Below are 16,532 nucleotides of genomic sequence, written 5' to 3'. Positions count from 1 at the left end.
ATGCAGGAGCCAGGAATGGGGCAGGCAGGTGGTGGCAACCTGAAACTCAATCCATATCTCCCATGTGGGTGACAGAAACACAAGTAATTGAACCATCATTGGCTGCCTCCCAGGGTGCACGTTAGTGGGAACCCAGATGGGAAACAGAGTGACCAGGGTTTGAACAAGGCACTGTGATGTGAGATTGGGCAGTACAGTTGGTGTCTTAGCTGCAGGATGTCAACCCCTGTCCTCCCTCCCCCACATGTATTATGCAGTCTTCCATTCAGGACATAAAAATGTAAAGTTTGAAAAATTTCTTTTAAACTCAGTTTGACTTTGTCTAGTTGAATCTTAACCACATAGTTTTGATTAAGCTTAAACTACATTGTTGAGTGAATTTCAGTTGCTTTCAGTGTAATTTGTTTCTAACTCCCACTGGTCTTGAGTTTACACATTTCATGCTTTGACAAGTATAGAGGTTAACTCGGAGTTGCAGCATCTGCCTGTCTCGCTGTACTGCGGGTCCTTGGGAGCTGCGGTGGACTGCTGGCTCATAGGGAGTGGGTCTCTGCTAACCCAGCCTGGGCTAACTTTGTGCTCTTTACAGTTTCCCACAGTCAGATCACTCGCCTGTACAGCCGGTTCACCAGCCTGGACAAAGGAGAGAATGGGACTCTCAGGTAGGCAGCTGCTTTGTTTATTTTCTTCACAGAAAGTAGACTTTCTGGCAGCGTCTGAATAGCTGCCTTTATCCCACAGCCGACTGAGAGGTATCCAGCAGGTGGAGGGCAGGGGCCATTCTGTACTGGCTTTTGAGCAGCAGTGAGCCACAAGGGACTTAAATAAGCACAGAAGTGGCACTGAATTTGTCAGCAGGTATTTGCTGCTTTATGCCAACTCCTCTCGGCCGAGGTGGCCGTTGTTCTGGTCCTAGGAATGTGCTTTTGGGATCTTAATACTTGCTCTCTCTTACATTTTCCCACAGTTCCTTTTTTCAAACATTGGCTTTTGTGGTCCCAAAGCAATCCCAGGTGATTTTGTCTTCTCATGTCCCACGCTAGCCCATGATTGTGAACTAAATCACTGTATATTTGTAAATTTTAAAAATTATTTATTGTAATCTGAGAGGTCAAGAAATCAACAAAGGAAGGAGGGGCAGAGAGTGTGAGTAGGAGTGTCACCACTGGCTCACTCCCTAGATGCCTTCAGGAGGCAGGGCCTGAGGCTGCCGGCCAGGAACTTGGTCCTGACCTCCCACAGGGGTGACCTGAACCAAGCCTATTTTTCAGATATCTCTTTGTCACTACTCCCACCGTAACTCGTGTTAGTCACTTTTTTTTTTAATTGTGTTTCTTTTGCTTGGTTGGCTGGCAGGTGATGAAGCTGCCTAGCTTTCTGGTGACTGGCATGTAGTAGCTTTGGACTTCTTGGGAAGGCCTGTAGCACAGATGTGGGCCGTGGCAGCATAAAAGGGAAAGAAGATCGCTGCTAAGCCTGTGAAGGTAATCTGCAGGCAGAGGAGCTGGAGAGTGCTGGCAGATGCGCAGGGCTGTGTGTGTTCTAGACAGAAATTTGTCAGCAGTGGAGACTGAGATTGACTAACATCATGTTGCATAACTGTTCAATCAATGACCGTGGATACCTTCCGTGAGCTAAAACCAGGCTGGATGCTTTTTGCCTTGTGTTGTATTGTGATAAAATGCATATAAACAACTGGAACTAGAGAGTGGCGATGATTGCATGGCATTTTAAATGCGTGTATTGCCATCAAGCTGTTATTTCTCTTGTTTATAGGTTTAGGAATGGAATTATGGCTCAGATGGTAATTCTATTTTTAGAGAGGACTCGCCAAACTATTTTCCATATGGTTGGATCATTTCATGCTTTTTTAGAAAAAATACTTGTCTATTTTTTTAAAGATATTTTTATTGGAAAGTCAGATATACAGAGAGGAGGAGAAATAGAGAGGAAGATCTTCCGTCCAATGGTTCACTCCCCAAGCAGCTGCAATGACCGGAGCTGAGCCAATCTGAAACTAGGAGCCAGGAAGTTCCAGGTTTCCCATGCTGGCGCAGGGTCCCAAGGTGTTGGGCGGTCCTTGCCTGCTTTCCCAGGTCACAAGCAGGGAGCTGGATGGGAAGCGGGGCCTCCGGGATAGAACCAGCGCAGATATAGGATCCCGGCACGTGCAAGGCGAGGACTTTAGCAGCTAGACTACTGCACTGGGCCCAATTCTTTACTTTTTTAAAAACTTACGTACTTATTTTAAAATATTTAGAGAGCTTTCATTTTCCTGGTTTATTCCTCAGTGGGCTGTAATGACTGAGACTGGGCCAGGTTAATGCCGGCAACAGGAGTTTCATCTGGGTCTCCCAGGTTGCTTTTTTAAATGAATATTTTCACATCATTTGGAAAATGAAAGAGACTGAGACCTTCCACCTGCTGGTTCCCTCCCAGAACTCTGCTTGGTTGTCCTGGATGGCCGGGCTCCACATACTTGAATTTTCACTGCTGTCTCTTGGCCCTTGTTAGCAGGAAGCAGGAGCAGAGGAACCAGCTCATTATTATTTTTTTAAATTGGAAATTAAAATTCCTTGGAAAATAAAATTCCTTTTATTGTAAAGGCAGATTTATAGAAAAGAAAGACAAAAAAGATTTTCCATTTGCTGGTTCACTCCCCAAATGTTTGCAACAGCCAGAGCTGAACTGATCCAAAGTCAGGAGCTTCTTCTGGGTCTGCCAAATGAGTTCAGGGTTCCAAGGCTTTGGGCCATCCTCGCTGCTTTCCCAGGCCCTAAATAAGGAACTGCATTGTAAGTAGAGCAGCTGGGACATGGACTAGTGCGTATATGGGATGCCAGCACTTACAGGTAGAGTTAGTTGAGCTATTGCGCTAGCCTCAGGAGCCAGGTCTTAAAACAGGCCACTCCAATTTAGGATAGTCCATACATTGACTTAAGTTCATCAAATGCCTACCCTAAATTTTCTATTTTTTAATTTTAGCTGTAATACTTTAGTAATTTGAGTTTAGGTTTACATCTTCCTTTTAAATTCATATTTAGCCACTAGGTAAGGATACAGAATTTACATTAGTTCTGAGTTCTTTTCTTGTTTACAGAAAGAGGGTGATCTGGAAGACTAGTGTTGTGGTATAGTGGGTTAAGCCACCAAATGGGCTGCTAGCATCCCATATGAGTTCTGTTTCCTGTCTCAGTTGTTTGTTTCCTATTCAGCTCCTTGCTAATGGACTAACAAAAAAGAAAAAAAAAAAACCCAGGAAGATGACACAAGTGTTTGGGCCCTGTCATCCATGTAGGAGATCCAGATGAAGGTCCTGGATCCTGCTTTGGTGTGGTCCAGCTCTGGCCATTATAATCATCTGGGGAATGAACCAACAGCTGGAAGATCTCTTTACGTCTCTCTCCACCATGTAACTATGACTTTTGAAAATAAATAAATCTTTAAAAACTAAAAAAGTTGGGCCTGGCAGCGTGACCTAGCAGCTAAAGTCCTTGCCTTGAATGCACCGGGATCCCATATGGCCGCCGGTTCTAATCCCGGCAGCTCCACTTCCCATCCAGCTCCCTGTTTGTGACCTGGGAAAGCCATCGAGGACGGCCCAAAGCCTTGGGACCCTGCACCCATGTGGGAGACCCGGAATAGGTTCCTGGTTCCCAGCTTCAGATTGGCGTAGCACCGGCCATTGCGCTCACTTGGGGAGTGAATCATCGGACAGAAGATCTTCTTTTCTGTCTCTCCTCCTATATGTATATCTGACTTTGTAATAAAAATAAATAAAACTTAAAAAAAAAACCTAAAAAAGTTGATTTATGAAGATGTATGTTTTCAACCCTTTTTATTGCTGGAAAACATTGAGGCTGCTTTTGTAAAATGAGCTATTTCTCCACAGGTCAGTGTGCCATGTACTTAGACTGTGTGAACTTGCTCAATCCCTGGAACCCCAGTTTTCACTGTGCAAGGCTAGGGAGCTAACTCTCGGGTCTGTGCTTGTTGAGCATGCGCCGTGCACTTGACACAGCTCTCAGTGTTGGTTGCTGTGAATTCATGGTGTGGAAGGAGTTAGTAGGAGGTGGCGGGGTAGTTTTTGATTTCACAGTCACCAAAATGTAAGGTTTTCTTGTACTCAACTTTCTGAAATTCTTTCTTCTCTTTTTTTTTTCTTTCCTTTTTTTTTTTTAAGATTTATTTATTTATTTATTTTAGCATTGGAAAAAGATCTTCCAATTTCTGATTCACTCCCCACCTGGCTACAATGGCTTGAACTGGGCCAGTTGAAAGCCAGGAACTAGGAGCTTTTTCTGGTCTCCCTTGTGACTGCAGGGGCTCAAGGCCTTGGGCTCAACCCACTGCTTTCGCTACATTACCTTGTTACACCATATAATGTGCTGTATAGTATGGTTAATGGTAGCACATTTCATGTACATCATTTTGTTGGGCCTGCCTGCTTTAAGGGATTGTCGTCTGCGACCTCCTGAAGATGTCCTTCTCATCCTCTGGGTCTCCTCTTTTGCCCCATCTCCTCTTGTTCCCGCTCTGGGGTTATCTAGAACTCTATACTACTCTATAGGCTAGGATTACAGGTGCAGCTCTCCACATCCTTTGTTGCCAAACTCAGTTTAAGATCCATCTTGTTCTTTCCAGAACCCTGCGGGGCTCAACCGAGTGCAAGTGGCCTCCGGGCTTCCGTCCACAGGTCCTAGCTTCTCAGGAAGGCAGTTCTGTGGCTTTTGAAGGAGGACTTTTCCTTCTGCATGGTTTTTCACTTTGCTCTTCCACAGTGCGCCATGTCTGGGGCCTGAAGGCAAATTCTGCGGAGACAGTGGTATACTGTCCTTGGCATTCTGTGTTCTTTGGTAATCTGCCAGGCAACTTAACTGCTGTCCCGCATGCCCATGCGCACCACAGCCTTCATGTAGTGGTGTGAATTGGAAATCTCCAGGAGGGGCTTGTAAACAGAAGGAGCCCCATTGACTAGTTGATTTATGTACTCTCCCTTGATGAGGTTCCTCTGTTCAGATTAGTATTTCACAGACTGTGAAGAAGCATTTTAACCTTACAAAGCTTCCTTTCTTCAGTGAGATGGTTGTTTTGTTTTCAGTGAGGTAGTTCTCCTCTTGCTGTTGAAATTGGGCTTTGTAGAAACACGGTTGAGTTTCTGGTTGAAGTCCAGAAGTGATCCTTTGTAGTTCAGTTAAACATCTGAAGACAAAGATGGTCTCTTTGGTTTTAGTGTGATGTGTACTGATCTGATCTGTGCTGGTCCGTCAGGATTCTGGTTCCCATGTAAGGAAAGGACCCATGGTGGCCAAGGAGGAAACTTCTGGGTATCGATAGTAATTGGTTTCTTAATCCGGCTGCTGGTTGCACCCTTTACCTGGTGAAGATCATGCTTAATGCTTTTGACTTCTGCACTTTGCTTCATGTTGCACTTCATAAATGTTAGCTTTAAAAATATCCTTTTTGGGGCCCAGTGCTGTAACCTTGTAGCTAAAGTCCTCACTTTGCATGTGCCAGGATCCCATTTGGGCACCCCTTCTAATCCTGGCAGCCCTGCTTCCCATCCAGCTCCCTGCTTGAGGCCTGGGAAAGCAGTTGAGGATGGCCCAAGGCCTTGGGACCCTGCACCTGTGCAGAAGACCCAGAGGAAGCTCCTGGTTCCTGGCTTTGGATTGACTCAGCTCTGGCCATTTCAACCACTAGGGTAGTGAATCATCGGATGGAGGATCTTCATCTCTGTCTCAACTCCTCTCTGTATATCTGCCTTTCCAATAAAAATAAGATAAATCTTCAAAAAATATATATCTTTTGTGGGGTGGGGCTGGTGCAGTGGCATTGCAAGCTAACCCTCTGCCTATAACACCATCACATATACATATCAGTTCAAGTCCAGGTGGCTCCACTTTTGATCCAGCTCCCTGCTTATGGCCTGGGAAAGCAACAGGATGGCAGGGGCTTGGGCCTCTGTACCTGTGGGAGACCTAGTAAAGCTCCTGGATCCTAGCTTTTGATTGGCCCAGCTCCAGCCGTTGTGGCCATTAGGGAATAAACCAGCGAATGGAAGATGTCTCTGTTTCCTCTTATCTCTCTTTAAATTAAATTAAATAAATAAATAAATAAATAAATAAATAAATAAATAAATAAAAGTAAATACATCTTTTTTAGAAAAACGAAGTATCCTTTGTGGGACCAGTGTTATGGTGCAGTGTGTTAAACCACCGCCCTTGAGGCCAGCATCGCATATGGGTACTGTGTCAAGGCCTGGTTGCTCCACTTCCAGTTCTCCCTGCTGCTGGCTTTGGGATATTAGTGTAAGGTGCTCCTAGTCTTTGGGACCCAGCACCCATGCAAGAGACCTGGATGAAATTCTGGGCTCTTGGCCTCGGCGTAGTACAGCTCTCTGCCTTTCAAATTAAAAAAAGAAGAGGAAGAAAAATATCATTGAAAAAATTAATTTTGCATCTTTGTCAGATAATTTTTTCCCTCTAATAAGGCCATGAATAAAATATTCCTGGGACCTGGCGTGGTAGCCTAGAGTGGCTAAAGTCCTCACCTTACAAGCACCGGGATCCCATATGGACACTGGTTCATATCCCGGCAGCTCCACTTCCCATCTAGCTCCCTGCTTGTGGCCTGGGAAAGCAGTAGAGGATGGCACAAAGCCTTGGAACCCTGCACCCATGTGGAAGGCTTGGAAGAAGTTACGGGCTCCCGGCTCCTGGTTCCTGGCTTTAGGTCAATTCTGCTCTAGCCATTGTGGCCACTTGGGGAGTGAACCAGCAGATGGAAGATCTTTCTCTTTGTCTCTCCTTTTCTCTGTAAATCTGATTTTTCAGTATAACTAAATAAATGGTTAAAAATAGTGAAACATTCCTGGGTATTAAAGTATACAGGTTTGGGTGACCATAGGGGACAGCATATACCAATTAAACCCTTGAAAGTAAGTTTTTAGTAGGACTTGATAGTTCGTGTGTTGTTACATGTCAGTTGGAAAAAAAATTACTTATACATTTGTGTAGATTGTGTTCTGAACAGTACCCTTAGATCTCTCTAACACTGGATGCCTTTGAGATGCCGAGAGGAGTGTGTGAAGGTTCTGGACAAGCACTGGTTTTGTGCAAGGTGGCATCCATCAGTGCAGGTGGTGCCACAGGTGACAAGCAGATTCCAGTCCAGTCCTAGTGCTTGCTTAACTTTTTGTCTCCAAAAGCTTCAAGTACCTCTTTTATATGCTCAACGTTAAGTGAACTTACGAGTTCGAAGTCAGTCTTTTACCTTAGAAACAAATATAGAAGTTTTCTGCACTTGATTTTAGCCTAAAGGCTGAGAAATAATGCAAGTTTTCTTCTATTACTGTTTTTATTTTTCTTTGCGTGCCTTTCCTTTATTTATTTTTACAACGTTCTGTTCATTGCTTTTTGGACTATCAGAATCAACTTTTACATTTTCAGACTTTGAAGTTTTCCTTTGCTGTCAAGAAGGTATACTTGGGGCCTGGCGGCGTGGCCGAACTGCTAAAGTCCTCACCTTGAATGCCCCGGGATCCCATATGGGCGCCGGTTCTAATCCCGGCAGCTCCACTTCCCATCCAGCTCCCTGCTTGTGGCCTGGGAAAGCAGTCGAGGACGGCCCAATGCATTGGGACCCTGCACCTGCGTGGGAGACCTGGAAGAGGTTCCAGGTTCCTGGCTTCAGATCGGTGCGCACCGGCTGCTGTGGCTCACTTGGGGAGTGAATCATTGGATGGAAGATCTTCTTCTCTGTCTCTCCTCCTATCTGTATATCTGACTTTGTAATGAAATAAATAAATCTTAAAAAAAAAAGGTATACTTGAATTTATTTTTGAGTCCTTAGAAATATTTTTATTCATTTAAAATTAGTTTTATCTTTAATCTCCAATTCCCCCCCAATATTTACATAGTTTGTTTAAAGATCTTATTTATTTTTATTGCCAAGTCAGATATACAGAGAGAAGGAAAGAGAAAGGAGGATCTTCCGTCCAATGATTCACTCCCCAAGTGACCACAACGTCCAGTGCTGAGCAAATCGGAAGCCAGGAGCCAGGAACTTCCTCCAGGTCTTTCATGTAGGTGCAGGGTCCTAAGCGTTTAGGCTGTCCTCGACTGTTTTTCCAGGCCACAGGCAGGGAGCTGGATGGGAAGCAGGGCTGCTGGAATTAAAACTGATGCCCATATAGGATCCCAGCACTTGCAAGCGAGGGCTTTAGCCACTAGGTTGCAGCGCCAGGCCCTCAGACCTTCTTTAAGAAAGCTCCCTTGAATGTCTAGAAAAACACTCCCCATTGGGAATTTTTTGGCCACACAAGAATGCCATTATACAGTTGCATTCTCAGTCTTTTACTGGGGAGACATTTGGCATGGTGGCTAAGATTCTATTTGAGGTGATAGAGGAGTACCTGGGGTCCAATCCCAGTTCTGAGAATCTGGCTGCCTGCTGCTAAAGCACACCTTGGGAAAGAAGTAGGTGATGCTGAAGTACTTGGGTACCTGCCACTCATGTGGGAAACTCTGATGGAATTCCAGGTGCCTGCCTTTGACCTGGCCCAGTGCCAGCTGTTATGAGCATTTGGGGAGTGAACCAGCAGATGGAAGGTCTTTCTGTTTGTCTTTGAGATAAAATGAAAAATTTTTAAACGGTTTTTTTCTTCAGAAGTCTTTGATAAATTTTTATTGGGCCCAGTGCGAAAACCTAGTAGCTAAAGTCCTTGCCTTGCACATACACGGATCCCATATGGGCATTGGTTTTAATCCCCGCAGCCCAGCTTCCCATCCAGCTCATTGTTTGTGGCCTTGGAAAGTATTCAAGGACAGCCCAAAGCCTTGGGACCCTGCACCTACATGGGAGACCTGGAAGAGGCTCCTGGCTCCTGGTTTCAGAACGGCTTGGCTCTGGCTGTTGGCAGCCGTCTGGGGAGTGAATCATCTCATGGAAGATCTTTCTCCTCATCTCTCCTCCTTTCTGTATATCTGACCTTCCAATAAAAATAAATATTTTTTAAAAATTTTAGTAATTTATTTGTTTACTCATTTACTTAGAGGTTTATTTGCTTTTTATTTGAAAGACTTACAGAGTAAAGGAGAGACAGAGGAAAGAAATCTTCCCATCTGTTTGTTCACTCCCCAACATCCATAAGAGCTGGAACTGAGCTGATTAAAGCCATGAACTAGAGCTGAGCACACTGGCTCCCTGGGGGAAGGGAAGCTCAGCAGGCCTGCAGCACCAGCCCATCCTGGAGGTTAGGTTTTTTGACCCTCATGGGTGGTGCTTGTAGCTGGGCCGCATTGCTCCCCGTAGAAGGGCCTGGGCGGCCCGGGCGCCAAATATGCTGAGCGAAGCCCCTCAGGCCACCCAACGATGCACCCTCGTAGTTAGAGGGTCTTGATTAACAGGAGGATGATGGGATTGCTCAGATGGTAGTGAGAGATGACCTTCAATTTTTATGCCCAGGTTAGGAATTACAGCTGAGGGACTTTCATAGATAAGTCAATGACATGTATGTAAGTAGGGATCTGACAGCAAATTGTTTTGAAGGAAAGAACAAGAGTGAGAAAAGTGGATCTGATAGCAGAATCTGTGAGGCTATGTGGGCTCACCTCTGTAGAACTGCAATCTCTGCTGGCTTGCCCAAGGATTGTGGGTGTGGTCAGGCCTTGCTGGGGAGCTAAGGGGATACCCCAGCTGGGTTGGAGTTCCCACTGGAGAGAACGATAGTAGGATTGAGGGCAGCAGTCCCACCTACTAGACTCAGGTGTGCACTGGAACTGTGGAGCGACATCTTGGGCTTGACTCCAGCCCCAGCTGATGCTCGTGAGAGCCAGGATAGATGTAGAACAAGCCAGACTAGGTCTTGACTCCTGCTGAACTCTGTGAAAACTGTATCTGGACATGGACCAGGTATCGCTTGGCTGCAACACCCAGTAACAAGACCCAGAATGGGTGGTGGCCAGTTGAACAAGGCCACTGTTCTTGTCAGGACAGGAGGTGGGCAAAGTCAACCTGGGCCAATGTCCACTGGTATGCGTGAGAATTGCCGCTGGGAGAAGACTCAATGAAGGAGGTTGGGAAACTCCTTCCTTTGGATGTAGTCCTTCCAGGTGAGCACAAGAGGCAAGGCAAGGAGCAGCTGAGACCATGCTAGGTTACAGTACCCGTCAGCATACTTGTAGGTCAGATTTGGGAACAGACCAGTCTGGGTCAGTGCATAACATATACTGGCAGATTTTAGGACCAGGGTAGAGGGCAGGAGGAGCTAGATCGGGTCACAACACCAGCCAGTTCATATTAGGACCGGGACAGCAATCAGGCTGGGCTGGGATAGGCTGCAGCACCCACCAGCAGGAGCTAGAACAGGGGCAGACTAGACTAGGCCAAGGCTGTGCAGTAAGATTGCAGACACAGAAGTGAGGCGAGTCATGCTAGCCTGGGACCAGCAGGGGCCGGGTGTGTAAGTGCCAGGGATGGGGGAGCTGACAGGTGTCTTGGCTCACTATCTGGGGCCCACCTGTGTGGTGAGAGCTGAGCCCTGGGGACGGGGAAACTGGTGGGGTTTGGGTCACTTGTCCCAGATCCTAGGGCCCACTTTCTAGTTAGGTGTTGGTTTCATGATCCCCAGGGGTTGGGGGATATGGCAGTGCTTGGGTCTCCTGGCCCGGGTCCCGTGGCCTGCCTACTATGTGGGTGTTGGGTTCGTGAGCCCCAGGGGTGGGGGATCCAGTTGGGCTTGGGTTCCTGGTTCAGGCCCCAGGACCCACCTACTAGGTCGGTACTGGGTGCATGAGCCCCAGGGGTCGGGGATTCAGCAGGGCTCAGGTCGCCAGGCCAGGTTTATGAGACCCAGAGGTAGGGGATCAGGTGGAGCTTGATCTCCTGTCCTGGGTCCTGGGGCCCGCCTGCTAGGGTCGGGTTTGTGAGATCCATGGGTGGGGTTTCTGACAGGGCTTGGGTTGCCTGGCCCGGGTCTTGGGGGCCCGCCTACTAGGAGGGTGCTGAGTTTGTGAACCCCAGGGATGGAGGATCCGGCGATCCTTGGCATGTCTGGTCCAAGTACTTGGATTTGCCTGCAGAAACATGTCCTAATTAATGAAAAAGGTGGAGCAGTGGACACAGGCCCTGTTGTAAAAGGAGAATGTCGCAGTACATTTGGTGCTGTAGCAGAAGAAAGAGAACAAAACAAAGTGGACAACTACGCCATACAAATGGTGACAGTAAAAAATATGGTGAATGGTGTCAGTGGACATTGGGAGGGTGACATCCTCAGATGGTGAAATTGGCCACATTTCAGAACTATCCAAACCACTTGGACAGAACCTTCAGAATATGTACATATTGAGACTCTGGGTTGATATGAGATGGCGGTTCCTCATCCCTGGGTACTGGGGATTTGTGGAAAGTTATGAGTGGTTTCCCTGTTTGTCTCTCCCCTTCCCCCAGGAACAACAACAAGAACTGGCAAATTTGGAAGCAATGAATTCACCCAATTTTCCCTAAGCCTTAATCCTTCCCACTCTGATAATACATGTAATCATTGTAATAAAATAAAATAAAGAAACTGGAAAAAAAAAAACATGAATTAGAGGCCGGTGTGGTAGCCTAGTGGCCAAAGTCCTTGCCTTGCATGCACCGTAATCCTGTATGGCCACTGTTTCTAATCCTGGTGGCCCCAGTTCCCATCCAACTCCTTGACTTGTGGCCTGGGAAAGTAGTGGAGGACGGCCCAAAGCTCTGGGACCCTGCACCCCCGTGGGAGACTTGGAAAAGACTCTTGCTTGGCTTTCCAATAAAAGCAAAGAAAGAAACAAATAAATAAATTTTTAAAAAGCCATGAACTACCTCTGGGTCTCCCACATGGGTGCAGGGTTTGTAATGACTTGAGCCATCTTTCCTTGCCTTCCTTGGCTTTAAGTGGGGAGCTGGATCAAAGTTATAGAGCAGCTGAGACACAAACTGGCACCCATATGAGATGCTGGTGCTGCAGGCAGAGGATTAGCCGACTATGCCATGGTGCTGGCCCCAAGTTTGTTTATTTTAATTTGAAAGGCAGTTACAACAGAGGGAGAGGTCTTCCATTGCTGCTTCACCTTCCAAATGGCCAGAGCTGGGCTGGTTATAAGATAGGAGGCAAGAGCTTCCCCAGGGTCCCCCACATGGGAATCGTGGCCCAAGCACTTGGGTCATTTTCCACTGCTTTTCCAGTCAGATTAGTAAGGAGTTGAATTGGAAGTGGAGTAGCCAGGACTGGAACTAGTGCCCATATGGGATTCCAGCACTGCAGGCAGTGGCTTTACTTGCTATGCCACCATGCTGGTCTCTCAAATTAATGTATTTCATTTCATTTCATTTTATCCTATTTTATTTTACTTTTTGTGAGACATAGGGCTCAGGGCTGGGAGCAGGCCTGGTGGATGTTATTGGGGGTTGCCTGACTAGGTTGCAGTTCCTTCTGGTGAATGTGAGGGCCAAGTGTGTGGTTGGTGGAGTGAAGTGGGCAACAGCATCCATTGGTTTACATAAGAGATGGGCCTGGAGACTTTTAACCACCAGCGTGTGCATAGGCTGACAGACTGAACTGACCCCCTAACTGGGGAACACACACAAGAGAAAGGTTCTGGTATTGCTGTAGACAAGATTTCTGTGGGGATCTCTCCAACTGACTTACTGGACTCAGAAGTCCAATCATGGGGAGAATTGCAGGTTCTGTTGTCTGACTGTGGATTGCATGTGTCAGACCTGGACCTCCTTAGTGGCTAAGAGGGAGCAATGGATGGCATGCCTGAGTGCACATGGAGGATATGGCAGTCCACTCAGGCCTGCAGAGGACATCTGGTACCATAGCAGAGGATGGAGAGAACAAATTGCTCTACTGCCTCAGCCAGGTGTTGACATCTAATATTGGGGCAAATGGAGACTCTGGGGTGGACTGTGTCAGCAGATGGAACTTGGAAGGATTTCCTTATCCTTGGAGTAGTGAGATTGACAGCATTTCAGAACTATCAAAACCACTTGAGCGGATCAGGGATCCTGGGCTGGCATTGGGTGGCCATTCCCCATCCCTGGTACCAGGGCAGCTGGAAGGCTGAGTGCAGCTTCTCCCTAATTTCCCCTCCTTGCACCAGATACAGGAGGAAGAGGGGGAAGATTTGGAAACCGACTTTCCCCTAGTCCTTGTCCCTTCCCACCCTGGTCAACTATATAAACATCATCAAAAATAAGTGTTTTTTTTTTTTAAAGAACTTATTTTTATTTGAAAGGCAGATTTAAAGAGCGAGGAAGAGACAGAGCGAGGAAGACACCTTCCATCTGAAGGTTCTCTCCCCATATGGCTGCAGTGTCCAGAGGTGAACTGATCCAAAGCCAGGAGCTGCTTCTGGGTCTCCCATATGGGTGCAGGGGCCAAGAATCTGGGCCATTCTCTGCTGATTTCCCAGACCATCAGCTGTGAGCTGCATCAGAAGTGGAGAAGCCGAAACTCAAACTGGTGTCCGTATGGTATTCAGCCACATGCAGAGACTGTCTGCAATATACCACTATGTTGACCTAAAGTATTTCTTTTTCTCTATTAGATTTATGTTAGTGGATAAATATGAGAAGCTTAGTTACGTATAAATTGCCCATATGGGCTCCAGTCTACATATTCTATACAATTATTTCTATATTGTGTAACGGCAAACTCTTTTTTTGGTAATCTTTCATTTTAGTTTTGGCACACCTAGCAGTCCTCGCCTTGATCTGGTGACTGGGACCTCATTTATATACATAATCCAAGCACCAAGGCTGAAGTCAGGTAGTAGCAAAGGCTAGGATTTAGGTCCTTAGGCTGAGATTACCTCATTAAGTCTGAAGTTCAGGCTAGGTTTTGCACTCATCACTTGATGCTAGAGCTCCTGTTTAAACTGTGCCTTTCCTCAGCTAAAATTACTTAAAAGTTGTTAGATATTAAGTTGAGGTACATGGCCATGCTGTTCAAATAAACTTTATTTAAAAGCGACTAGCATTCATCAAACAGTAAGGGGCTATGTTTTGGTGATAATGTGTACATACAGCAGTATAGATTAGGTAAGCAAGGCTTTGTACATGTGTGTTGAATTCACGACTCGTTACCTCAGGGATTTTCTCATCTTCAGCATTGCAGTTTTCCTGTGGTTCCTTCATTGATCTAAGCCAGTGGCCTCTGATCAGGGGTGATTGGAAGCTAGGGTGAGTGTTGTGGAGCTTTGTGTTTAGTCCATTTGGTCAGTTTCTTCCTATTCCCAGATGTGGGAGATGATCTCGTTGAATTATTTAAGCGCCAGGTAAATGTTAAACCACAAGAGGAACAAACACAAGGCTCCTTAGTAACCCTGGAGAACTTGACGATCTGTTTTTGTTGGCATTCAGTGTGAAGACGGTAGTGGAATGTGTTTTGCATCTTCTGTGAGCAAACTTTCTGAAGGCAGAAGTCTTATTCAGGTTTATGTGAGTTTTTTCCTTTCATCTGAAAACAGCTACAAATTTATAGAAATATTACAAGAACAGATAACATAATTTTTTGACATTTCTGCCATATACTTCATTGTGCTTTTCCTTAAATAGTGTATGTTTTAAGATCAAAATCAAGATATTTGGCATTTTGATATGGTTCTGTTGCATAATACTCCATATTCTGTATGGTCCATGTTCCATTTTTCACATTATACCCAAAATGGCTCTTAAAGCAGTGCTATTGCTCAAAAGGCTAATCCTCCACCTCCCAGCACTGTCCCAAGTGCTCCACTTCCAATGCTCCCTGCTTGTGGTCTGGGAAAGCAGTGGAGGATGGCCCAAAGCCTTGGAACCCTGCATCCACGTAGGAGACCCGGAAGAAGCTCCTGCCTCAGATTGGCTCAGCTCTTGTCATTGTAGCCACTTGGGGAGTGAACCAGTGGATGGAAGATTTTTCCTCTGTCTCTCCTCTCTGCAATTCTACCATTCCAATAAAAATATGTAAGTTAAAAAAAGGTGCAGTGCATATGTACTGTTGGACAGCTGTGTATTCTTGGCACAGGACATAAACTAAAGAACTTGGAAACATTTTTGGGAGAGCAGCTTTTTTTTCCCCCAAAAATGTGTCTTTTAGAAAAAGAGCAGATTTAAACTTAAACCATAGTTCTGCTCCTTAGTAGTTGTGTGGCTCTGGACAAATGATCTCACTGTCAATTCCCTCAGTTCTAAGAAGGTTATAGATCAAGTAAGGGAGTGAGGAAGTGTATGTCAGCAGAGTTGGAGCAGCACGCTGGGAAACGGTCTTCGCTGCAACACAACCTGCAGGTTATCTGAGGGCGAAGGCTTTTGCCTTTTTCTGAAGTTGAGTACTTCTCAAGCTGCAGTCTGTAAAAGAGACAGAGAGCTAGAAATGTGGAAATCCAATGGTTGTCACAGTCTTTGCTTTGATGTAAATATCACCCAAGGGTCCCTTCCATTTCACTGCTCCTTTGTATCTTCACAGGGAAATTTTGATTCCCTTGTTCATATTCCCTGGGGTTAGGTACTTTCCATTTGTTGTTTCTTCTCCAAACTTAGTAACTAAGTACAAAATGATAATGTCCAAGGAATCATTTACTAAGAAATAGCTTAGCATTTCTTGTTGGTTGGTTTCCGAGTGCTGAATTCGCTGGAATGTGGCGTTGACAAGTCTGACTGCTAACGCCCTGCGGGTACAGGAAACACTTGGCAGCTATTAAAGTGCTATTCGTTGCGGTTATTTTGTGTGATTTGTAACAGAGGTAAATTCAGCAGGTAATACTCTTGCAGTTATACGCTGTTTCAGGATGAAGGAATTCATGCTGGGGGCAGTGGTCTCTAACCACAAATGTTTTTCTTGGCAGCCGTGAAGATTTCCAGAGGATTCCAGAGCTTGCCATCAACCCACTGGGGGACCGGATCATCAATGCCTTTTTCCCGGAGGGGTGAGTGGGTGCAGCTGGGGGCATTTCTCCTGAGGCTGTCTCTGCACATGTTATTGCCATCTGAAGAGATGTTGATTAGATCATCGCAGACCACCGTCCCCCCAGTTACATTGAACAACCCTACTTTGTCAAGTATGAAATGTCTCCTTCATCATGTCAATATCCCTCTCTTAATTACAGAATGTAAGCCTATCTTGAGTTCTCTTTAAAAAAAATACATATATATATATATACATATATATATATATATATATATATATATATATATATATATATATTTGAAAGGCAGAGAGAAGGGGGAGGGAGGAAAAGGGACAGAGAGACAGAAAAAATGTTTCAGTTACTGGTTTACTTCCCAAATAGCCAGAACTACGAGAACTACCAGGTCTGGGCCAGACTAAAGCCAGAGCCTAGAATTCTATCCAGGTCTCCGGTGTGGGTGCTCTACTTTTCCCAAGCCATTAGTGGTAAACTGCATCAGAAGTCGAGCCAACTGGATCTTGAACCAGTGCCCATATGCAATTTTGTTGAAAAAGGTATTGGTTTAGGGCCCGGTGGTGTGGCCTAGCGGCTAAAATCCTCACCTTGAAA

At 45.7% G+C, this 16,532-nt stretch overlaps 1 protein-coding gene across 1 annotated transcript in view; it reads left to right on the top strand.

Moving 5' to 3' along the window:
* The window catches only part of CHP1 (calcineurin like EF-hand protein 1), a 53,651-nt gene that overhangs the window by 10,445 nt on the left and 26,674 nt on the right, over nt 1-16,532 (top strand). The window contains exons 2-3 of the mRNA XM_004578163.3: nt 590-662; nt 15,861-15,941. Coding sequence (XP_004578220.1) covers nt 590-662; nt 15,861-15,941 — 154 coding nt within the window. The remainder of the gene's footprint in view (nt 1-589; nt 663-15,860; nt 15,942-16,532) is intronic.

The sequence above is a fragment of the Ochotona princeps genome, chromosome 6, assembly GCF_030435755.1.
Source record: "Ochotona princeps isolate mOchPri1 chromosome 6, mOchPri1.hap1, whole genome shotgun sequence".
Taxonomy (NCBI): Eukaryota; Metazoa; Chordata; class Mammalia; order Lagomorpha; family Ochotonidae; genus Ochotona; species Ochotona princeps.
Note: the sequence above shows the minus strand (reverse complement) of the source record. Positions and strands in the feature narration are given on the sequence as shown.